Source organism: Xylaria bambusicola (genome assembly GCF_022495145.1).
Source record: "Xylaria bambusicola strain CBS 139988 unplaced genomic scaffold F5B22scaffold_78, whole genome shotgun sequence".
Classification (NCBI taxonomy): domain Eukaryota; kingdom Fungi; phylum Ascomycota; class Sordariomycetes; order Xylariales; family Xylariaceae; genus Xylaria; species Xylaria bambusicola.
The window spans coordinates 3,454-21,246 of record NW_025953631.1 but is presented as its reverse complement, the minus strand read 5'-3'; the positions used below and the strand labels follow the sequence as shown (position 1 = coordinate 21,246).

At 38.5% G+C, this 17,793-nt stretch overlaps 4 protein-coding genes across 4 annotated transcripts; all 4 read right to left on the bottom strand.

The window, feature by feature from the left end:
- Positions 1–8,806: 8,806 nt before the first annotated feature.
- F5B22DRAFT_640091 (uncharacterized protein) lies at positions 8,807–9,505 on the bottom strand (the record flags this gene model as incomplete). The annotated part of the gene is made up of 2 exons (XM_047977809.1): positions 8,807–9,105; positions 9,163–9,505. 2 exons carry the CDS (start codon positions 9,503–9,505, stop codon positions 8,807–8,809), a joined length of 642 nt encoding a protein of 213 aa, XP_047825386.1.
- Positions 9,506–11,222: 1,717 nt separating this feature from the next.
- F5B22DRAFT_534695 (uncharacterized protein) lies at positions 11,223–11,666 on the bottom strand. The gene has a single exon (XM_047972775.1). It carries the CDS (start codon positions 11,555–11,557, stop codon positions 11,282–11,284), a length of 276 nt encoding a protein of 91 aa, XP_047825385.1. The 5' UTR covers positions 11,558–11,666; the 3' UTR covers positions 11,223–11,281.
- Positions 11,667–12,362: 696 nt separating this feature from the next.
- F5B22DRAFT_628701 (uncharacterized protein) lies at positions 12,363–13,967 on the bottom strand. Its single transcript, XM_047976439.1, has one exon. The coding sequence runs from the start codon at positions 13,395–13,397 to the stop codon at positions 12,765–12,767; it is 633 nt and encodes a 210-aa protein (XP_047825384.1). The 5' UTR covers positions 13,398–13,967; the 3' UTR covers positions 12,363–12,764.
- A 1,988-nt stretch (positions 13,968–15,955) lies between these two features.
- F5B22DRAFT_534667 (uncharacterized protein) lies at positions 15,956–16,972 on the bottom strand. Its single transcript, XM_047972774.1, has 2 exons — positions 16,734–16,972; positions 15,956–16,670 (listed from the first exon to the last, which is right to left on the bottom strand). The coding sequence occupies exons 1-2, from the start codon at positions 16,879–16,881 to the stop codon at positions 16,258–16,260; spliced, it is 561 nt and encodes a 186-aa protein (XP_047825383.1). The 5' UTR covers positions 16,882–16,972; the 3' UTR covers positions 15,956–16,257.
- Positions 16,973–17,793: the final 821 nt, after the last annotated feature.

Below are 17,793 nucleotides of genomic sequence, written 5' to 3'. Positions count from 1 at the left end.
TTAAAAGGGAAATAAATAAAAAATAACCTTTTATACTTATTATAGCTATTATAAATTTCTAATTATACCTATAGGTTTATTAAATACTTTTACCACCTTTTAAAACTATATATAAAAGGTATTTAATAATATTTTAAATATTTTTTATATTATTTATTTAAATAATATCCTTATATTTTTTATAAATAGGGAATTATATATAAAACATATTTAAGCTATTATTAAAAGATTATAAAAAGCGGACCTTTATATTAAACCCTTTAAATATTAGTTTTATTAAAAAAAGATTAAATTTTTAAGCTATATTATCTTTAGTTAAAGCATTAAAATAAATCCTTTAAGGATTAATATAATTAATTAATAGCTTATTTTAAGTTTTTATAAAAAATTATAATAATTTTTAAGGTTTTATAACTTTTATTACTACTTTATAAATAGGTTTTTTTAAATTACATTATTATTAATGTATTATTTAAAGAAAGGTACATTTGGAATAAAAAAGGGTTAAATTTTATTAAATATAGCTATAGTAAAAGTATTTAAAGATCTTTAAGCTATATTTAAAAAGGCTATTTTCCTTATATATTTTAGCTTTAAAAAGTAAATATTATTAAAAATCGATTCCTTTAAAGTAATATTTATAAGTAACCTATTTTAATAAAATTATTAAAGTATATTTAAACTAATTATATTTTATTCCTATAAGTTTTCCAAATAGGAAATGTAATATAATACTTCTAATTAAAAAATGCTTATAATAATAAATTACTTTAAGCATTAATAGCACTACCTTTAAAGAAGCTACCTATTAATTAAAGTATTAACTAATTATAATAATCTTTAAGTATTTATAAAAACCTTAAAGTTAAATAAAAGATAAGTTTATTAATATATATATTTAACTTCTTTTAACTTTATTATTAAATATAAGGCAGGTAAAAAAAATAAGGCTAATTTACCTTTATATTGCTTTAATTTTATAGCTATTTTACCTATTAATATAAATATCCTTCCTATATTAAAAAGGAAGATTATTATAATATAATAATTTAAAGTCCTTAATTTATACTTTAAAGTATTAACTAATAAGCTATATATTATATATATATTTATTAAATAAATTATTTTTATATAAGTAATTATATATAAATAAATATAAATAGCTATAAGTATTAAAAAGAATAAAAACCTAAAGCTATTTAAAGATTTAAACAATTTAATTTTAAAGGTTTAATAGAAAGATTTTAAATATTAAGTAATTCTATATTAACTTAAAGCTGGAAAGGCTATAAACCCTTAATAGTTAATAAAAAAAGACCTAATTTATTATAAGAAAAGGGTTTATATTCCCTTTAAAAAGTCCCTCCATTTTTAACTTATTAAATTATATTATAATTAACCTATTATTAATTACTTTAATTAAACTTATACCTTAAAACTCCTATATTATAAGTTTTTTTAAAAAGATATATAAAACGATGTTTAAAAGTATATAAAATCCTATATAATTTACTTTGGGATAAAGGTAAAACATTATTAAAAATATAGCAAACTAAATGCTTTATTAATTTCTAATCAACCTATATAGGAACTTTTTATAAACTTTATTATAGGTTTATTTAAAACCTTTTATAAAGGAAAACTAATTAACTTTATATTAATTATTATTAATAGATTTATTAAGCTTATATATTTATTTTTAATTAATATTATTATTACTTTAATAAAATTAGCTATCCTTTTTTATAATAAAATTAAATGCTTATATAATAGCTTATAGGGTATAATTTTAAATAAAGGTATTATTTTTATAAGCTAATTTTAATTTAACCTTTATTACTATTTTAAAATAAAATAACGCCTTTTAATTATATTTTACCTTAAAATTAATAATTAAATAAATTAAATAAATTAAATAATTAAAGGTTATTTATAATATTTTATTAATAAAAAATAAATTAATTAGCTTTAATTTTTTCTATAAGCCTTTTTTGCTATAAACTTAATAATTAATTTAATAATTGGAAAATTACCTTTTAAAGCTTTATATAGCTATATTTTTAAATTTAAATTATTTATTAAGAATAACTTTATATTAAAGGAAATCCTAACTATATAAGAACAACTTAATAAATTAAAAATAATTAGAAATAAAATAATAAAATAATAATAAATTATATTAAAATAATATATAAAATATTATAATAATAAATATAAATTAATAACCTTTAAAATTAAAAACTTAATTATATTATTAATAAAAAATATAAGGTTTTATTATAAAAAGTTAATACCTAAATATATAAAACCTTTTAAAATTATAAATAAAGTTAATTTATAAATATATTATATTAATCTTTTATTATAATATATTTATCTTTATTTTATTTTCCTAATTTAATTAATTAAGCTTTAAATTATTAAATATAAATATAATTTACCTATATTAAACCTTAAAGATAATTTAAAAAGATAAAAGGTTAAAGATATAATAAATAAAATAATATATAATAGAAATTAATATTATAAGGTTAAATAAAAAGGCTAACCTTTTAAATATAATTAATAGGTATTATAATTTAACATTTTAGCGTTAAAAGTAGTTAAAGATTTTAAAAAATAATAAAGTTAAAAATAAAAGAAAAAAACTAAAAATAATAAATTAAGTATAAATTAAAACTATATTTAATATTATTAATATAAAATATAAAGTAAGCTTAATAGGATTTTAAAAATCCTAAACTAATTATAAAAAAAATAAAACTAACTATTTTAATATAAAAGAAATTAAACCTTTACCTTTAAAGTTAAAAAACTATTATACTTTATTATTAAGCTATATATAAAATAGGGTTAAATTTAATAATTATTAAAATTAATAATATTTTAAAGCTTTATTTAATTATAAACCTTACTTTATTAAGTATTATTATATTATTTAATTATAAAAGTCTTTACTTTTATTATAAATAATAAAATAAAGGTATATTATATAATTAAACTAAAATCTTATAAATATATATATAGGGAAATTATTTAAAAGTAGCTTTAATATTAAGCTATATTTTATTTAAATTAAAAATATATATAAAAAGAATATAAAGTAAAGTTACTTATAATATTAACTGGAATAAGTATAATTATATTATAAATAATAAATTATTATTTAATAATAATATAATTATAATTAAATAAATACTTTTATTTAAATATAAATATAATATTATTATAATATATAATAAATTTAAAATAGATATAAAATAGCTTTATACCTTTTTATTAATTTAATTATTAATTATATTAAAATAATTTTAATAAATTAAAAAAGGTATAAATATAATTTAATAAAGTAATATTAAATAGCTATAATATTAATATAAAATTTAAATAGGCTAAATTAAAGTCCTATTTTATTATTATTTATAATTTAAATATTATTAATAATTATTTTAGGTATAAATGCTTATTAATTTTATTTAAGGAGTTTAATAAGATGGATAATTTTAAAAACCGCTATAAGTAAAAGTTAAATTTAAATAAATAATAATTTATATATAATATAAGTATAAAAATATTAATAAGCTTATATATTTAATATATTTTAATATATTTATAATAATTAATAAAGCTAAATTTATGAAATAAATAATTAAGTTTAAAAGGTAAATTAAAGTTAAGTTAATATATATATTTAATATATTTAATAACGCATCTCCCACTTGACCTGGCCACCCAATTGACCTGGCCACCCCATTAACCTATATAAAATCCTATTATTTTAATCTATAATAACTTTACGAATATTGGTCGTACAATTTAATAATTAAAACCTTTAAATCTGTTATTTAAAGGGGAATCCAGAGGTATTTTTTACTATTTTTTATAAAATTTATTAAGCGAGATATTAAGCAATACGCTAAAGGGGCGCTAAGCAAGGATTAATTTAGCGCTTACTTTAGCGTATAGCTTAATAACTCCGCGAATATAAGTTGTACAAGTTAGTAAGGCATACCGTTAAATAGCTCTTTTTATTACGAATCTAACGGTATATTTTATTACTTTATACGACCAATATTCGTAGAGTTATTAAATTATCACGTGATTAGCGCACCGACGTTATTTGTATGGGCTAGGGGGGTGGCCAGGTCAATTGGGTGGCCAGGTCAAGTGGGAGATGCGTTATACCTATAATATATTAATATTAATAATATAGCTATAGGATTTATATACTTTTTATAACGTTAATTTTTAATCCTTATAAATTATTTACGTTTTTTTTAGAAGTTTTTACCCTTAATATCCAAATTACCCCTATAGCTTGAATAATTATTAAGCGGAAGGTTGGCAGATCCGTTATAGCTTTAACCTAAACTGCTTTTTCCATTATTATTATTATTATTATTGCTGCTTAATAAAGGTAATACTAATAATACTAATAGTAATAATATAGGTATTTTATTATTAATACATTTTTTATTTATATCTTTATTATATTTAAATAGTGGTAATAATAATAGCACTTTACCTTTATTGCTATATATAACGTAGTTATTTTTTAAAGCTTAAGCTTTACCCTTACCCTTTTTACCTTTAAAAGGTATAATTTAAATAATAGTAATAATAATATAAATATAATAAAAAAATAAAGGAAAACGAAGTAAAGATAAAAGTAAAATAATAAATTATTAATTAAAACTAATTTTTAAAATTAATAATAATTAAAAAAGAAAAGGAAAAAAGAAAAAGAGTTAATAAATAATTAATAGAAATATATATATAAATTTTACTATAAAAGCAATATATAATATATATAATTTATAAAATAAATATAAGCTTAATACCTATATACCTTTATTATAATAACACTTTATATAAATAAACTATATTAATACATTTATTATAATATTTAACATTATATATTTATATAATTAAACTTTTTATTTTATATTTAATTAATAAATTAATTATATATTAAGTTAAAGATAACCTAATTAAAGAAAAAGGAATAGTTATTATATTATAATATCTTAAGGCCCTTAAAATATATATACTTTATATATATTATATACCCTTTTTATATATACTTTAAAGGAGATTCTTCCCTTCTTTAAGCTTTAATCTTATTAAATACCTATTATAAAACTAAAGAGATTTATAACATTATACTTAACCTTTAAGATTTAACCTACTTATAATAGCTATTATATACTTTAAATAAAGGTTTCCTTATCTTTAATAATTATTAAAGCTATTTTCATTATATAAGCCTATATAAATAAAGTAAATTAAAAAATAATAAATTTTTATAATGTTAAAATTACTATTTTTAATTTATTTAATAATAAGTTAAAGTGGTAAAAAGGCTTAAAATAAGTTAATTAAAGTGCTTAAAAGGTTAAAAACTTTAACTTTATAATTTAAAAGGTTTAATAATTAAAAGGCTATTAGGTTAATTATATATATAAATAAGGGGATATTAAGTTTAAGTATACCTTTATCTACCTTTAATTTTATTAAGTTTTATTATATTATTTTTATATAAAACTATATAATTTAAAATAACCTATAAATAATATTAAATTAAGGCTTTTTAAAGATATAACTAGTTTAATTAAAGCTATATTATTAATTGAAAAAAGAGCTAATTGCAATAGCGAAGGATATGGGTATACTTAAGTTGCAATAATGTCACTTTAAAAAACAGGGGTAGTATAGGCCAGGGGTTAAAAAATTGGGTTAAATTAGGTCACGGAGGTTTCGTAGAGGTTAAAGTGATACCATTCATACTACCTTACCTTACATTAAGTACCTCTAATCTCACAGGAAATCTCGTGTTCTGGATTGTTCCAAGGCAACGGGATAGTAAGTATATGGTCTCATCTTGAGAAGTATTGACTTTGTCGAGACTACTTACAACTGTGACTCACCAAAGTCGGCAGCGCCCCTGAGATCAAGCAAGTAAATACTATTTAAGTACCTAGATACGGAGCAGTGAAGAGATACCTAGTATAGGTATATACAACACACACTGATGCCTGCATACAGTACAAACATAAATAGGTACCTACCCCTACGTACTTAAGAATATATTGGCAGTAGCCTCCTTTTTGTGTGTAGCCATGTTTTCAAATAATGCAACCTGGTGGAGGAGCTCTACCTTGTAGGTAAGTATATTAATGCAGATCTTCGTTCACAGCACCGCCGTTAGCTTTGAAGTTAGCTTACCTGCAGTGCCTATGTACATAACTTACTCTAGCTGCTCTAGACTCTCAGAACTTACCCGTTTCGGTGTAGATGGAACTCGGAACTTGCAAGAAACATACGCTCTGTATGAAACTCTGATTCCAATGGCTTGAGCACGGGCGCCATCGATGCGACTTGTCATCCCCATTTGCATCTTCAGTTGGCCCTTTTGGGTGAACAAAAAGAGAGAGATGAGAGAGGGCGGTTATGCGAGCAACATGTCGTGAGGGGCTGCCTAGCAAGAAACGAGAATCGACGGATCAATCTTGAAACTAGGTACTACATTATAAGTAGTATGTAAGTAGACATCTCCATGTCCTCATACCCCTCCACATCTATGCTGTCATCATCCTCCGTTCGTCAGATTCCCTCCCACACGCTGGGTAGATAGGGCGGTGCCACCATGCCTCCCCCTCATTCTACTCTGTAGGTAGGTATCTTGATTGTTTCATGTTGGACTGGAGGGAACTTGCCATGGCAATGCCCGTACTAGGTATGAGATACACAGGTAATTGTCTGCGAGGTTGATTAAATCATTCCTGGTCACCAGAGTCATACCAGACAGAACCTGTCCACGTTTGCGACATACATACATAAGTAGTGGTATGTGTTCATTTCAGTTACGGCTGAAGGATCGACGCGCGATATCAGACGCAGTCAGCTCTCCCTTCTCATCTCGCCTTCTCTAACAAAAGCGATCAAGGATGATGATCACTCTCACATACCTAATCGAATCTAGCACGTGGCACCGTCGCGTTCATGCGTGTGTAAGTAAGTGTGTGTGAGTACTTATGTTGACCACCGAGACGGCGATCCTACATTTCATACAGCTCTGCCTACAGGTACTTACAGCTACGGTACCATACATAGTCTGTACATACTCTACGAAGTAGGTAAGCTGTAAGTGAATGCTAGGCTCGGTTCGGAAACACCCAATGCGAGCATCTCCAGCCGAGCTGGCGACTCCAGACTCTCGGCCCCCGTCCCCCGTCCCCTCACCGTTTCCCGCCTGACCATTGATTGGCCTGGCGATTCGTCGTCTGCAGTTCAATCATGCTCATAATAACGGGCAGAAACGGGCAACCTACCTTACAACATGGCAGGACAAGCGATTACGCCTTCACCCAACGGCTCAATGATGCTATTGGCCCCTCGTCGAGTAAGTAAATGGTCACATCCAGGATTCCACCCTTGCTCGATGACGGAAGAGTGTCGTGTATCTCACCTGCAGGCTCAACACGTGGTTGCAAGGGCAGCGCATCATCACAGCCGGGCATTTACTGCTACAGTTTCATACCATCTACACACTAATACTAAGTATGGAGGGTAGCACCGCACTCCGAACCTCCAGTGTCACCAACCACACGTCGCACGTCGACCAACCTACCTACCTACACTAAGGAGGAGGACGAATGCCCTTCCATCCCACCATCAAAAGCCAGCTTCGCTTCATTGGCCTAAGGCTGGGACAAACCCAGTCTCTCGCATAGAGTAGGGATCGTTGCAAGGTACGTAAGCGACTGAGCGACGAGAATCTTGTCGGCGGACGAATAAGCCGGGCGATAGGAGCAAACCACTAAGGTATCACACTCTCGCCGGAGTGATATTTCCCTTCATGGGCCCCTTCCTCTTCGCAAGGCCGCAGCACCGCACCACTTTCATGTCCATTTCATTCGGTGCCGCATTGGACCTAGATTTGGCCATCCTGCTGTGAACTCGCAGTCACTCTTGTCTTACTCCGTTACTCAGGCTACCGCACCGCCTCTAAGTCTCCAAGCCAAGTACACCACCTATATTGAACCTCCATTGCGTTCAACGTAGCATGGGCGTGGGCTCGAATTACGGATCCTTGCTTGATAACGCATTGGGAATTTATTCACCAGTGGACATACGCACCGTTGGCAACTTGTGTGGTGTGCACGACGACTATCAATAAGCTAAGGGTTGTAGACCTTCGCTTTGCATGGTGCTCAGAATCTTGAGAGCGCGGCGCGGTGCCGGTTGAATCACAAACAAATACTATAGGCATTCTGTGAGTAAGTCAAACAATGTTTCTCTTTTCCTAGGCAGATGAGTACTCGGTTCAGTGCTATCTTTCATTGTAGGTAGTCAATGTCTCAGCGCTACGCTACCATGTCTGGTTGTCACTGTCGATTTTATCTTTTGTAGTATTGATGGTAGAGCATGCTGGGCTGTTCATTATTAGCCTACAGCGTTGCCAATGATATCTGTATGGTGTATTGCCGCTTTCGACAACATTGACCCGACGACTCATGGTCTCGACACACCTTACTCGAGCTTGTACACCTTAACAAGGAACAGCATGGACTCACTACTAGATATCCCGGTACTGTTATCTAAGTTACGTGGCCACAGGTTGGTGCTCGCTGTGTTGAGCCTATCAACATAGTGATCGCTTTGCCTTTAGACTCCCATGCCATTGATCCAAGCGAAGTCCCGCATGATGTTCTTCATCTCGGCCCGCCAACCCCTGAGACACATGTTCACAACGCAGCCTCCCTGTCTAACTTGGCTCGCCCACGGGGTTTGCTGCATATAAAAACTAGCTTCTCTGCTTATATCCTGTTTTCTTACAACTGCTCGTTGCCTTGGCCTTCTTGGTCAAATAATCTACACCAGTGTCGTACGCGGACTTCCGCGAGCTTCGCGAGGTGTGTGCTACTGAAGAGGTGGTAGCTGGCGAATCGTCCACGACGGCCGCGACGCTTCCGCCGAAGTTGTTGTCGTACGCCGAAGGTCGCCTGTGTCCGGGCAGCCTACTATTGCCATGGCTTTTGCGACCGGACCTTCCTTTGCAGATCTCGGCAAATGACATCTCTGGCGTCGATTGCCTTGAGGACGCTTAAGTCAACGAGTCAGTGTCACAGCTTGTACGCTCATAACGCCAGCACAACTAACGATAGCGGCTACACATGCCGCAGCAACCATGCCCGCAAGGCACGTCCATGTTCTCCATCCTCTTCGTGACCGGGTTCCAATCCACAACTTGCCTCACAACAGTGCACCATCCTTGTGTGTTGGGGCCTTGCCCGCACGTGCAACAGCTCCAACTTCCTTTCAGTGCTTTGAAGTTGCAATTCTTCAAAGGACAATCGGTCTTGACGGGCTGAGCGGTCGAATATATGGGGTTGGCGCATGGAGCCTCATAGCCTGTCGCTAAGTCAAAGTTTGCCTCGGGACAATATAACCACTTGATAGAGGTATGAGAACATGGATGATAATGGGGGTGTCCATGACACATGATGAATGATGCAAGGGAATGGTGAGTGAGATTGGCGGCGCTCATAAAATGGATTACGGGACTCCTGAAAGGAATCAGGAAATGAAGATGTTGCATGATTTCTAGATTAATTGTCCTTGAGGCTCTATGGTCTTATATATGCGGCTCGAACTCAGGGGCAGACTGACTTTCCAACCTCACACGCTAGGGACAGCTTCGTATGTTTCTTGCCACGCAGAAGAACCCAGTTTCTCGTCATCCAGAGGCATAGCTCGTGTACAAAGCATGAAGCCAACCGGCACATACAGGCACAGACGTGATATTCTGCAGCATGGCAGTGTATCAAGCAATTTCTTTTTATTTAAAGACAACGGAAGAGACGGCGGCAACACGACGTTGGTGAGTCAAGTCCCCTGAACCTGGACTCTTCACCAGGCTCCAACACAGCTTTATAGGTCCGTCCCCATACACAGAAGAAAGGTGACGCCGGAATACGCATATCGCCAGCATACTCCCAGTTCTCTTACAACCCAATAGTACTCGCCCCCCAGGATTTGCTTTTCCTTGGCGGCTTGTCGCACTTTTTCCCATCAATCTAGTGGCGTACCAGTGTCATCTCAGCGACATGCATCCTTCCACCTCTGATCTAGATCGGCTACAGTAGATCTCGGGAAGATCGGGCCCGTATACCTGGTTACTGGACTTACCATAGGCAGGCAACCCCTGGAACGGACCCTCAGCCTACCGCGTAACTTGAGACCCTAGTCTTATCATAAATAGCTTATTCACGTTGCATGTTCCCTTTCTTTTTCCTTCCTCCTATCATCTCCCAGAGACTGTCTACTTCGGGCCCTTGTCCCTTCTGGCGTGGATTAGACCACCTTCATGATCTATGTGACAGCTGGACACCCTCATCTCATCCCATCTCGTCGCTTCTCCCCGCTCGGTGCTCGCTAGTTTATGGGATGACATCGCATAGTCCCGCCAAGATCCCCATATCTCTCCTCCCTCCTCCTCCGCATGTTCCTCAGCCCGAGGCTCTCGTGTCATGTTGCATCTTTTGTGTGAAGCCGGCTCTCCCCGGCCCAACCAACCAAGTCCCTACACGATTACTGATACTAAAGCCTCAACGCCTCGCTATGCAGTGCAAGGTAGAGGGGGGAGAGGGGGGTGTGCGAATCAGCAGGTTCGGATGAATGCCTGTAATGTCTCAGATTTGAAGAAAGAAAAAAAAAACTGCCGTGGATTTCTTTTCTTTCTTACTTTACGACTAGTCGCAGATGAGAAGCGCTTGGAGATCTGAACGACGGTTGAAAGAAAAGAAGAAGAAAAGTTCTGTAATTCTGTTTTTCTTGGCTCAGCTCGTCGGCTCGTCTAGAACCCAACTGGACAAGATATGCGTATAATACTGATAAAACTAGGTTGGCAATGGGGAAGGGGGGAAAAGGGTTTGATGCCGTGGCTCGTCTCACGCGGGGGGGGAGCAATCTAAACGTTCCCGCACGCCGGTTACATTTCGTCTCAAGTTGCTGTTATGCATGCCGGGGGTATTCGCGGTCAATGCACGCACGACGAAACTGGTTATTAATGCTCGGTGGCAGCCTCGCATGTCTCGCAGCAGATGTGATCGCACCGGTATTCCTGCCTATCGATGATCATGATGCAACTGCAGCGGCCTAATTAGAGACGAATCAGCGGTTGCGAGACATTTATGTGCAATGCACACTCTTTTTTTTTTTTTTCTCCCCTTTCTCTTTGGTTCGTCTGTGTGTTACTGTGTGCACGGGCTAAGCTAAACTAACCTTTCTCGTTCCATTCCTTCCCACACCAACAGCAGTTCCAACAACCGCCACGCTCCTCGTACGGACACCTGGCTAAGGGGCATCGGCTGGGCGCTCCTCCATATTCTGGCGGCGGCGGCCAGGGCACCGAGTTGCGGATGCATTTTCTGCAGGTCCTTCGCTCACCCCCTCGAGACCGCGGGTTCGTGGGCGGAGGAGGAGCGTCTGAGCAGTAGAGCCTGCGGGTGACGACGTGCTCACACCTAAGCGTGTATGCCGTTTCTGTACACATATTTGGTGGTTTTATTTCTCCCCCTTTCTAACGGTCGAGTTGGAGGTGGTTGTCACAAGCTGCTTGTGGCTCGCGCTAGAACCATTCTATAAAGACAGACTAAATATCAATAAGAGTCGGGCGTTATGAAACAAGGCGTGGAGTGAGTGATGTTTAAGTCGCTGAGCCCCTAAGGTTTGAGATGACTCCGTTAATGGTCCCTGTGCTCAACGCTCTGAATGCTTGGTTTATGTATCAAAATCAAAATCCAAGTTCTGTTCATGTATATATATACACATATTCTCCCCGCCTCCCATATTAAAATTGAACATCGTCGCTCGATGCGAGACTCCTGCGTTGTGCGTAGAATCTTCTGGGAAAGTCATGATCGGACTCGAAAGCCACGGCCGCGCAGATCTCGAAATAACGCCTCGTTTTCTATCTTCCCATGCTCGAGATAGCCTTGTCCTCACACATTTTTCAATATCTAATACGAGAATTACAGCCAGCCAGCGAGCCAGCACGGATCCCACGACCCTAGATAATGGCTTTTCTTGCGTGCGAAGATCTGAGTTTTCTTTCCTGAAGTGGATGACTCGGCATGCAGCCGTTTCTTCATGATAAGCATTGGGCAGAAAATCAATATATGTCTATGTATGTATGTAGGGACGCATGTATGCCCCTGAGAGTCGAAGACGCCGCAAACACGGATGGCTTAGTTCTTGTCCCCATGTACGAAATGCGCTTATTTGCGCCACTGAGTGAAGAATAAGTCACCTTCTGGATCTGGCTTTATACCTAACGTAGGCTCTGACATCATTGAATTGTGGGAAAAGCGCGGCGTCTGGCTTTCTTGAAGAAAAGATAAACTTGGAGCTGTATGAAATAACGGTCTATTATAAGCGAAACGAAGCCGATTCTTGCCCAAGTATCATGCGATCATCCTGCGATCCTGGCGCAGCTACGGGAGATGGCTGGGTACCCGTCTATCTATCCATGTATCTATCTATTGATCTATCCATCTTCCACCTAAGCATGAGAACGGCCGACGACATCAAGCCGAACTCATTCTCACCGCCTCATTCCAACCCCCTATCTATCAATCTACATAACTCTCTACCCCATCTATCGCATTGTGCATATTGCCATTCATATTCCACTTTTCATCTTCCCTCCCCTAGGAGTTAGCCGATAAAGGCAAGATTCAGCTAGTCACGCAATCGATCAATCAATCCGCCCGGCAGCCCCTGCAGACGACGTGATAGCAGAGGGCGTCGGGGACTTTTCGCACGCGGTGGACGCACCACCTGAAGGTATTGCCGCCGCGAAACCCGCAGCGACAACACGCCCAGCGCCCGCCCAGCTCGTCCAGCCTGCAGCCGCCGGACGCACAGTGCTGCGACAGCAAGCAGCCACCCGTCGCACACGGGTTGCTGTAGTAGTCGACTATGGTGCTGCTGAACTGCTGGTGCTGCGCCGGATAGTCCGCGTGCGTGAGCGATGAGCAGGGCTGTTGTATGAGCTGGCTTTCTTCTCGTTCTATTGCTTCTTCCCGGTGTCCTCTCCTCGATGTGGACGAGGACGAGGACGAGGAGAACGAGGAGGAAGTATTCCCGAGATGGAGCTGATGATACGTCTCTGTCGTTGTCGCGTTTGGACAGAAGGAATATTGGATCGCGTACTCTATCCCCTTGCTACATGGCGCCACGTGGTGGTAGTGGAGGTAGTAATATGTGCACATCTTCTGAACAACGGATTTGTAGCCTGGCTGAGTTGAGATCACAGAGAGGAGGGAGGAGTAGTATATGGTGTATATCGTGCGCGAGGGGAGCGGACTGACTGGCTGACGCGGGGATACCATAGATTTGTGTATGCGATGACGGCCGGTGCTAGATGGTAGTCCGTAGGTAGATGGTGTCCCGAACCGTTGATGTGTGGTGTTCGGGGTCAATGGCGAAACAACCGAAAGACCTATCTATTCACCCCGGCGGACAGAACCAATTGTCAACCAACACCTGGGGCGTCGCGTTGATTTGGTGAGCAGGAAATTTCTCTATTCGCTGAGCTGCGTTGAAGGTGATGTCCTGTTCGCGGGTGTCTACGCCGGTGGAATATAGTCCTATCCAACGCAAAAGGGAGACCGGAATCAATGGACAGGAAGTTTCAAGATTGTATGGATGGCCACCATCAAGCCTGTCTAATGTTGTGAGAGAAGCATATAGAGAGGCACCAAGCACGATCTTGTTCACTTGGATGTCGGTTCTCGAGTCTATTTTATAATGGCTCGATGAATGAATGACTTCAGAAGTTTCGGCTTGTGGCGACTACATAGCTAATTATTGCCTTCCTTCTTTCTTCCTCGCTCTTCCTTCCTCTTGTCACCAATCAATCAATCAGTCAGTCAGTAAGTTAGCGAAGCGAGCGGGCCGGGAAGTCCTGAATTGCTTGCTTGCCCGGCTACTCGTAAGGCCTCGTGCAGTGCCGGTCTTGGGGAGGGAAATACCAAGACCATCGCGCCCGCCGCCTTGGACTTTGTCATGGTTAGACAGACGGGTGAGAAATGGGACGACGAGAGGTAGTCTAACCCATCCATCTGTGGTCCACTGGTAAAAGGTAAGTACATACATACATCTCACGATACCTACCCGTTGGAGACATCTTTGGTGTTTGTCGGCGGTAGTCAGGTACCTAAAACCAATGACGGTTTGTCCCACAGCTTCGGTTCGCTCGAAACATCTAGGCTCGCTAGCATCAATCGAACACGACACGTGGCGGTGGTGTTTTCTTCGCGCAGGAGGGAACTTTTGTTTGCGTTAGAGATAACGTTTTCGGGAAGTGCCGTTCTCAACTTGAAAAGAGTCCTTTAAGACATGACTGAGACATAGGAGGTTTTTTTTATCCTTTTAATCGCAGGCCAAGAGCATCGTCCCGCAGCTTGTTTCGCCGAGAGCAGGTCTATCCTTTTACGCCCGAATGAGGTGGCTTAGAGGAAAATTGCTAATATTGCCATCGTCGCCTGATTTCGACGGTATCTCTCATGATTCTTGAAGTTGACGATGACGATGGCTCGCTAGTCGGAAGCTTGACTAGTAAGAAGATAGAAGGAACAGATTACAGGTAGAATCAATCTGGCTCTATCACTAAATTCAGCCCACGATAGAACAGTCAGCATAGAGTAATTCTTCGCGTGCGAGTCAGAGACAGGAGACTCATGCGCCAGCAGGCGTGATGTCTAATCTAGCCGTATTACCCAATGTGATGGTGTTACTGTCTTGCCTCAACTATACAACATAACTACACATAAACATGACGAGGTCTACCAAAAGCTTCTACTATCCGTTTTCACCTTCACCTCACATATCGGTCCTTTGTTAGACTTAGCTTATACTCTCCTGAGAAGGGCCGACACAGTTTGCCCTTCGAAATGTGCTCGCGAATGGCGCATACCTTGCTCAAGGCGCGGTTGTTCATATGAATCAAAGGAACTAAATATGGCGTGGAAATACTGATAAAATAGCAAGGGGGTACGAGTGTTTGCAGCTCGTCTGGTCTAATATAGTGACTTTCCTGAGAGGATGATGGGTTTGGTTCAAAATTCAGCATGCACATGTACAACTTAGCCCGACATACCTTTCAGTAATGACATTGATCAAACACTGAAATAAGAGACTAAAGTTGTGTACTTTCGAGCGATCCTGAGGCTTCAAGTTATCACGCATCACGTAGTGCAGCCCTTTGACACGACAGGCGCATGATCAATCATAGCTTGGAACAGACAGCACAGGGCCGGGTAGACTGTACTACCTGCCTCTTCAATTTGACGTCCTAATGTATTTACATCTTCCTACTTGTGTGTGTTCGTCGTAAGTTGATTGCATAGGCCACCCTTTCTTCTTAATTTGAATTGCTCAAAGTAGCTATGTTCCTGAATCCGTGTTTGCCTGACGGGCCAATGCACATAGATCTCGGCATTATATGTAGTGCGACGGGTTCGCTGCAGCTCGAAGGCTTCACGTTGATCCATCTGCTCGGCTGCGTCACACGAGTCGTGGAAGGTATATAGACCCGAGTGTAATAACATGATAAGTACACTATATACGGTACCCGTTGGTCACAAATGGAAAGGTAGCACTATACTCCGAGAATGCTAACACATGGAATTTTGCTGAATCAGAAGTCTGGTCACCTGCGCCCATATTATGTGGTATCACGACACTGTCTAAACATCCATCTCTCGGAGCTCGGACATATTCTCTGGAATAACATGCAGACAACATTCGATTATGGTGGTGAATAGGGGAAGTGTAGAATCAAATAAGGCACATATCACGTTGATTATTTGAATTATATCACATTCACTATTTGGGTATTATATTGCTGTAAATGTGTGAAGAATGGTTTACTGATGAAGTCGAGCAAGTTGGATTCTGTTCTACAGGAGCAATTCACATCATCAAGTACTCAAGAATGATGTTGTTTGATATCGCTGAGAATACCCAGGGAATAGTAGCATAAGATTGATATGCTATAATCGTTCCGCCTGACACGGCTTTATCGTAATCGAAGAGCCCGTCCGTGTCAAGGCCAGAAACAACACATTACATACTAAATTATTAATGGTACAACTAGGTTACATGACACGTTTTTCACAACTTTCGCCAACTTTAGATCTTCCGCATCATTTTGTATCCTCGTGCTCTAATGTAACTCGCGGGGGCCGATTACAAAGCAGCCAAAGCGCCCAAGATCACCATGGCAAAGCCGCCCATGGAGCCGGCGACAGCAGCACCAGCGGTGGGGATTAAGGAAGTGGACGAGGTAGTTGCGGTGGCATTACTGCCGCCCGGGGTGGAACTGAGGGGAGGGGTCTCGATTGTAATGGGGTTCGAGACGCTGGTGGGCACCTCTGTGACAGTCGGCTCGGAAGTAGGCACAAAGGTAGTCTCAGAGGTGGGCTCAGATGTAGGCTCGGACGTAGGTTCTGAAGTAGGCTCAGATGTTGCGCCGCCTCCGTTATTGACGGCCTCACAGAAAGCTTGGACAGCTGGGAGGACTTCGTTGATGGCGGTATCTTGACCACAGTCCTCCAAGACACAGGTAGTGGCGGCGGCGGTTAGAGATTCAACGTTGCTGCCTGTTGGATTGTTAGTATCGATGCGGATATCAGACATTGAAGAAAGGTTGCAAGTCCACTAACAGATGCACTTGTAGTCGGTTTCGCCGCAGTCCGTGGCCTCTGTGCGAGCTGAGTCGATGCAAGGTTGAGCACATGCCGGGATAGTCGAGAGATCCTGGGCGGACGCGATGGCGACGGCAAAGGCCAGAGTTGCAGTGATGTACTTCATATTGTCTCCTTGTTCTTTTTCGGTAATCTGCCGATGAATTGTTGTTATAGATGATGATAGACGAGACTGCGTGAACGAGTGTACGCAAAGGTTGGCTCGGCTAGAAAAAGCGAATGTGTTTTGGTTGGAGATGAATTGGCAAAAGAGAAAACCAGGCAACAAAGGCGACGGCTCAGCCTCTTTTATGAACAAAGACCCAGCGCTGTCATCCCCCTTTCCCTTGCCGTTCTCGTGTCTGCAGGTGTTTTCATAATGCAACGGTGATCGCCAAGGGCCCGAAGCCGATTGGAAGGAACTGAATAGGTGTAGTGAAGAGGAGGAGGAGGAGGCCCGATCAATGATTCAATGCTTGGTAAACTCGGGAACAAGACTCCGCCACCCGATTCCTTCCTATGCAGGTCATGGCCCCGAAGGGCCATCCCTTGCGGTAGCTGTCGAATTGGTGATGCTACCTTGCCTCGATAGGCGCCTTACGTAACGGCAATCAAGGATCAGAGTTGGCATACGGCATGTTGTGCCTCAAAGGTGGTATATATATTTCCTTGTAATTCTTGGCTCTGTCTAGCATTCCAAGCTATGACAACATACCGAGAGATTCTGGTAACATGTTAATTGCCCTCGCCACCGGTGTCATGGTGCTATGCTTCTCTCTATGACGCATGAAGTCTTGAGGTACTGTTACTCAACGTAGGCGAGTAGTAGCACGAGCAGTGCACGAGCACGTACATTCACTTCAGACACAGCATTCAGCCGCGATCGCTACCAATCAGTGCGCGTGCAGCCGGTGTAATACGATGCAGTAGCAGTGCACGAAGCCTTGAGTTTTCTACTTCGTATGTATCTCAACGGGAGAATAGGAGAAGCCTGCATGTAAGCTTACAGCGTATCATGACGTGAGTTTGGTATCTATGC

Excerpts from the sequence above, each read along its gene's own strand:
- F5B22DRAFT_534695 (XM_047972775.1), bottom strand. The coding sequence starts at position 11,557 with ATGTGTACAGAAACGGCATACACGCTTAGGTGTGAGCACGTCGTCACC.
- F5B22DRAFT_628701 (XM_047976439.1), bottom strand. The coding sequence starts at position 13,397 with ATGGTATCCCCGCGTCAGCCAGTCAGTCCGCTCCCCTCGCGCACGATA.
- F5B22DRAFT_534667 (XM_047972774.1), bottom strand. The coding sequence starts at position 16,881 with ATGAAGTACATCACTGCAACTCTGGCCTTTGCCGTCGCCATCGCGTCC. Across the intron at positions 16,671-16,733 it reads AACCGACTACAAGTGCATCT|GCAGCAACGTTGAATCTCTA; the intron begins GTTAGTGGACTT and ends ACAATCCAACAG.